We start from the raw sequence: 6,498 nt of genomic DNA on the forward strand, positions 1-6,498 counted from the left end.
TATATATATATAGTAGTAGTCTCCTGTAATCCTGCCACACGGAGATAATTACATTCATATTGTGCTATGTATCTTTTCAGATGTTTTTATATGTCTGTAATCACATAATCTGTAATCAATTCCACCCAGAGGCACCTTAGAAGAAAGGCCTGGGGATCTACTTCTGAAAAATCAGCCTTGGAACACAGGTTGATTCTGAGACACACGGGGGTTGCCATGAGTCAAGCCCAACTCACTGGCAACTAACAACAACAATAACAACATATTCTAAATGTATTGTTGTTATGTGCCATGGAGTCGGTTCCAACTCATAGCCACCCCGTACAGGGTTTCCGAGGTTGTTGTTATGTGATGTGAAATCAAAGTGAAAGATAGTACAGCTCACATCAACCAAGTTTCTTATGTTTTGGAGCCCTGCTGTGGTGCTGTAGGATCAGCACAGCAGTACTAACCTCAAGGCTGGTGGTTCAAACCCCCCAGCCACTCCTTGGAAACCCTATACAGGGCACTATGAGTCAGAACCGACTTGATGGCATGTCACCGCCACCACAACACTTACGTTACGGTGTATGAAAAAAATATTTGAAGTCGTCAGTGAGCACCTAAACGTAATTTATTATATTTCTCTGTGACGAATTGGGATAAATTCAGTCTAATGTTTTAAATGGCTCAAATAGTGCAAGAGAAGGGAAAGGTCATTTACTGAGAAAGCCCAGATGTAAGGCTGTAACCTGTGCAGGAAGCAAAGGGCCACCGGTGGCAGCTCCCCCTTATTCACTGAGTGTGTTTGCTCACTGCCCATTGTGCATTCTCACCTGCCCCTTCCTCTAGAAAATGATGAAGGACAACAACTTGGTGCGCCACCTGGACGCCTGTGAGACCATGGGTAATGCCACCGCCATCTGCTCAGACAAGACGGGCACGCTGACCACCAATCGAATGACGGTGGTACAGGCCTATGTCGGTGACGTCCACTACAAGGAGATCCCTGACCCCAGCTCCATCAATGCCAAGACCATGGAGCTGCTGGTCAATGCCATCGCTATCAACAGCGCCTACACCTCTAAGATCCTGGTAAGCAATGCCAGCCACACCACTTGGGGTAGCCACTACAGGGAATGACATCACTGGGATACTGGGCAGGTTGAGCAAAGTGACGCATCGTTGTTTCATTGTGCTTTATCTTTTGTTCTTATTGCAGTGAATGCGTATGCAACAACGTATTTGCCATTTCAACATTCCTTATGTGTCTAATTCAGTGGCATTAATTATGTTGTTCAGCTACCAACATTATCCATTTCCACATGTTTCTATCAGAAGCTCAGTACCTTCTAAGCAGTGAAGTTCCCTTTGCCCCACCTGCCCATGGTAACCACTGGGAAATTTTGGTCTCTATGCATTTGCCTATTCTAGATAAGTGAGGTCATGTAATATCTGTCCTTTTGTGACTGACTTATTTCATTCAATATAATGTTCTCAAGATTCACCTATGTTGCATAATGTGCCAGAGCTTCCTTTTTCTGTATGGTTGAGCCGTATTCCATTTTGCTAATCCATTCATCTATTGATGAACACTTGGGTTGGTTTCACCCTTTGTTGTGAATTATGCTACGATGAACATTTGTGTACATGTATCAGTTTTGTTCCTGCTTTAAGTTATTTTGGATATTTACCTAGGAGTGGAATTGCTCGTTCATATGGCTAGTGTATGTTTCACTTTTTGAGGAACCACCGAACTGTGATTTGTGTTTTTAAGTCCTGCTGCTATTTGGGGGAATGATCAAGTAGTGAGAGACTTGTTTCTCTTTCCTTTAGCGTTCCATTAACATCGGTGTCATATTTGTGTGACTGTGTTAGTCAGGGCTCTCCAGCGAAACAGAAAGATAAATCGATCATTTATTGTGGATGTTTCCAATGTAGGCCTGCACTAGTGTCATGCAATACATACCTTTACCTGTACACGAAGGTAGCTAGGTAGAGAGTTTGTTGAAAGCGTTGGTTCATTCAATGTTCCAAAATCCATACACCAGGCAAACTGGAAACTCTAGCAGGATGTTTATTACTATATTACAGTCTTGAGGCAGCATCTTTCTTCTTCAAGAAATCTCCATTTTTAACATCTCCATCTGATTGGATAGGACCCAATTACTTTAATCTACTTTACTTAAAGTCAACTGATTGTAAATGTTCATCGCATGTAAATACCTTCATAGTAATATCTAGACTAGTGTTGGACTCAACAACTTAGCACCATAGCCTCACCATGTTGACAAGTAAAATTAACCATAACAATGAAAAAAAAAAAAAGATTGTCATTGTGCTTTTAAATCCTCATTGACAAACATTTTGGGGGGAGATTATGTTACATAAAAAATCACACCAAAACTGAATGGCTCAAAACAAAACAAATGTGTTTAGCTCACAATTCTGCATGTCAACAATTCAGGCTGGGTTCAGCTGGGTGGTTCTTCTGGTCTTGGCCAGACTCCCGCATGCATCTGTGGTTGTTCAAGTGAACAGCTCTGCCGATATTAGCAAGCCATGGCTTTGGACAGGCCCAGTGTCACTTCACTCTGATCTATTGGGCAACACAAGTCAGGAGGCCAGCCTAGCTCAGGACGGAGAAAGTAGACTCCACCCCTTAATGCAAAGTCACATTGCAAAGGGGATGGATTCAGAAAGGGGAATAACTGTGGTCTGTTCACAATATACCACAGAAGATGCTGTTAGTAGTAGTATTACTACTAGTAATACTAGTTTTGGCAGGAAAAACTCTTATTACAATCTCAGATACGCTGCTTAAAACGCAACATTCCATCATCTTTGTTGTTTGAGAAGCACAGGTTGTCTCTTTGTAATTAACCAGCAATCGATTCCAGAGAAACATGCATTTGCCCATCTGGACATCAGTCACAACCAGATGTCTTTCAGACATTCTTGAAATGAGCATCTGGGAAATCAGCTTTGCATGTTTGCTTATCTTCTAAAGCCCTGACCTCTCCCTTCTGCCACTGAGCCAACTCTAACCCTCACAATCAGACTGGGTTTGGGCGAACCACCAGCTGCTTTACTGAGACGGGGAGAAGAGCATGAGTCAGCAGCAGAGCATCCAGAGCTGGTGTGGGGCCGAGGAGAGGCAGCTCTGCCCACAGACACTGGGGCTACAAGCACAGCACACTCCACTTGGATTGAGTAGCCACCGCCTCACTCTGGCACTGCCAGCAGTGGAGACAGAATTCATAAAAGGGGAAAGTAGGTCGAGAGACCACGTGCCAACAAATGATAGAGAACCCTGGGGCTGATGCCAGAAGTGACGACAATTTCTGTCTTCTTTTTTACCCCAGCTGGGAATGGGGGGGAGAGACGGGGGCCAGAGATGCTCGATTCTACTCCCCAGCCTTCCTAAAATAACCGAGGCGCTGTTAATGATCTCGTCCCATAGCAGGCTTCAGGAGGAGGGGGCAGCTGTGGAGGTAGAACCTTGTGAGATGGGCTTGGATTAAGATGTTACAGCCGAAGGGGCTGAGGAAACATCTCCACAGCAAGAGGTCTCAATTAGTCCATGTTTCTCAGCACTGCCAGCATAACTTAAGTCTCATTTGCAAATGGAGATTTCTTGAAGAAGAAAGATGCTGCCTCAAGACTGTAATATTTGGTTGACTGAGATAGTGTGTCTAAGTAGCACCTAAGTCGGGGGTCAGTTGATCCACCTGGGGAGAATGTGTAGCTGCTGGGCCCAGAGAAAGGTTGATGAGCAAGAAATGGGGATTGTTGATTCGTAACTCAAGTCAAATCACTGTCCCCTCCTGTACCTTGAGCCAAGCATCCTGGAATCCCTGTGCCTCACTTTCTGGGTTGTTTCAGGCTCCCTTTGCCCAGAGCTGACATCCATAGGTATGAGAGGGACATCAGAGGCCCGTGGTATGGCAAGGTAGCAGTTAAAACTCATACTCAGAAGCCAGGTGGCCTGGATTCGAATCCCTCACTAGCTGTGTGAATGTGCCTCATCTTCCTGAAGAAATAATAGACTTATTGTAAGGATAAGTGAGTTCGTCGTCAATGGGAAGTGCCTGACTCATATGTAGTACTTCCGTATGGTTGATGATGTCATTGTTGCTACCCAGCCATGCCATTACCCAAGGGGTGTCCACTTGCAGCAATGCAAGGCTCACAGATAAACAAGTGACAGCATCAACATCAGAGCTAGAGAGAGAAAGGGTCTTGTCCAAATCCACACAGGCAGTGAGTGGCAAAACCCATTCAGAATCCATACATCCTGTCTCCCATGCCCTGCATACCCCAAGCCTGCTGCTGACTTGTCCAGACCAGCTTCCTGGTCATTGAGAACCAATCCCGCAGCCTCTTTTTGCCTACTGTGGTCTGAGGAAGGAACACCTGGACTCCAGAGGACTCAGCCAGGCGCTGCCCTCCTGGCCCCAGATGAAGACTGAGAAGAGATACAGGTGCTCAGTCCAGGGGAGAGGTCCAGCCACTCACCAAACCAGGAAGGGAGATCTAGACTGCAGGACTTTCTAACACCACACAAGAGGAGAGGAGAGAGGGCAGGAAGGACATGCATTTGTCCTCCCCACACTACCCTCAGCTCTGATTGGAAAAGGAAACTGGCCCAGGGCAGTAATTCCTGTGTCTTGCTGTCTGATGCTGAAGGAGACTGTGAACTCCTTGAGAGCTGAGTCATCTCTGTATGATTGGCAAAGGCTCTTGGGTAATACCAGGTGGATAAGCGAATTGATGGGTGAATAAATGGATAGTTGTGCAGTTGATGGGAAGAAGTGTAGGGAGAGAGAGGAATAGATGGGTGGATAGATGTGTGGATGGAATGAATGAGTGGCTGAAAGGATAGATGGATAGATGTTGGATGGTTGGATGGGGCAATATGAATGGAGATGGTCTCAAGACTGGACATCTTTACCCTCTCTTTTCCTGTTCTTGAGGCAGCCAGAGGTAGGAGGTAAGAGACACTAATTCTCTCTTAGCATGTCTAGTCTACTCGGCCAGCCAACATCCTCTGCAATCTCCCTCAGCCATCCCAGCTGCATTGTTCCTGAGACCTCCTGATTAGCTGATGCCTTTGTCTGAAAAGAAAATGAGGTCAGGTTGTATGTTTGTAGTCTCCATGCAGACCACCTACTCAAGCTCCCAGGAAATCCCTCAATGATGTTAGAGCCCAGATATCCTGACACCCAGTGCAGGAAGTAATGGTTAAGAGCTTTGGCTCTGAAATCCAACACACCAGGGTTCAAATCCCAGCTCCAGCATTCACCACTGTGTCACTTTGAGCTACTTAAGCAATCTGAGCCTTTGTTTCCACATCTGTGAAACAGGCAGCTAGTGAATCATAATTACTAACATTTACAAGCTGCCATCCAGGCGGCCCCAACTCATGACCATCCCATGTACTATGGTATGGGGTCAGACCCTTGTAATCTGTGGGGGTTTTCATTGGCTGATTTTTGGAAGACGATCTCCAGGTGTTTCTTCCTACTCAGCATCACAACAACACACAAGCCTGCATTGACAGATGGGTGGTGGCTGTGTATGTGGTCGGGGAACATCTGGGTCTCCCACATGGGGGATAAGAATTCTACCACTAAGCCACCACTGCCTCCAACAGGCCCTTACCCAAGTTCAATGCGAAATGCTTAGCATATGGTATCTTATAGGACAACCCATGAAGTAGGTGATAGCACATTTCCAGTTCATAGTTAAGACCACTGAAGCAAGAGCAGTTGAGGGACATGCCCAGAGTCCCATGGTGGACAAGAGGTCCAGTCCATCTGACCCCAAGTCTAAGCAGCTCGACACTGCATGTCTATGCTGCATGCGGCTCTGGGCCTGCCTTACCTGCTGCTGTGAAGGTCAAACAAGGCTGTGTACATAGAGCACACAGCGTGGAGCTCAGCTCACATTATTCTTCTATCATTTTCTCTAGTATATTTCTGAGCCTGACCCTTGGCAGTTAATTTTGCCAGCTGCTAACTATGCTTTTCAGGAAATCAAAGCAAATGGGACCATTCCCATCTTGCAGCTAAGAAAACAGAGTTTCAGAACCATCAGGTAACCTGCCCTGAGTTGCACCCTTAGTTGGGCCCAGAGCCCAGAAATTCTAGAGGAGTTCCGCAGGCAGGCAAGGGGGCACGGACATCCTAGGTGCAGAGGGTTGTTGTTGTTGTTGTTGTTGAGGGCTGTCGAGTCAGTTACAATTCATAGTGACCCTGTATAGGGTTTCCAAGGAACGACTGGTAGATTTGAGCTGCCAACTTGGTGGTTTGCAGTCCAGTGCTGATCCTACAGCACAACACCAGAGGCCTAGAGATCTGAAGGTCCATGACTCATTCCGGAAATAGGAGTCTGTGACTTAAGCATTTCTATGGGGCCCCAGAATGATAAATGGAGTGGCTGGGGGAGCTGCAACAAGCTCCGTTGCAGCAGATAAGCCCTTCCTAGGCATTCCCGTCTCTGAGCTCAGAAAAACCA

The 6,498-nt window shown here is 46.2% G+C and overlaps 1 protein-coding gene across 3 annotated transcripts in view; it reads left to right on the top strand.

Annotated features, from left to right (window-relative positions):
- The window catches only part of ATP2B2 (ATPase, Ca++ transporting, plasma membrane 2), a 211,881-nt gene that overhangs the window by 164,549 nt on the left and 40,834 nt on the right, over window positions 1-6,498 (top strand). For all 3 annotated transcript variants that reach the window (XM_006872186.1, XM_006872184.1, XM_006872185.1), the window contains one exon: window positions 832-1,074. In XM_006872186.1, coding sequence (XP_006872248.1) covers window positions 832-1,074 — 243 coding nt within the window. The remainder of the gene's footprint in view (window positions 1-831; window positions 1,075-6,498) is intronic.

Source organism: Chrysochloris asiatica, unplaced genomic scaffold (genome assembly GCF_000296735.1).
Source record: "Chrysochloris asiatica unplaced genomic scaffold, ChrAsi1.0 scaffold00186, whole genome shotgun sequence".
In the NCBI taxonomy this organism is placed as follows: domain Eukaryota; kingdom Metazoa; phylum Chordata; class Mammalia; order Afrosoricida; family Chrysochloridae; genus Chrysochloris; species Chrysochloris asiatica.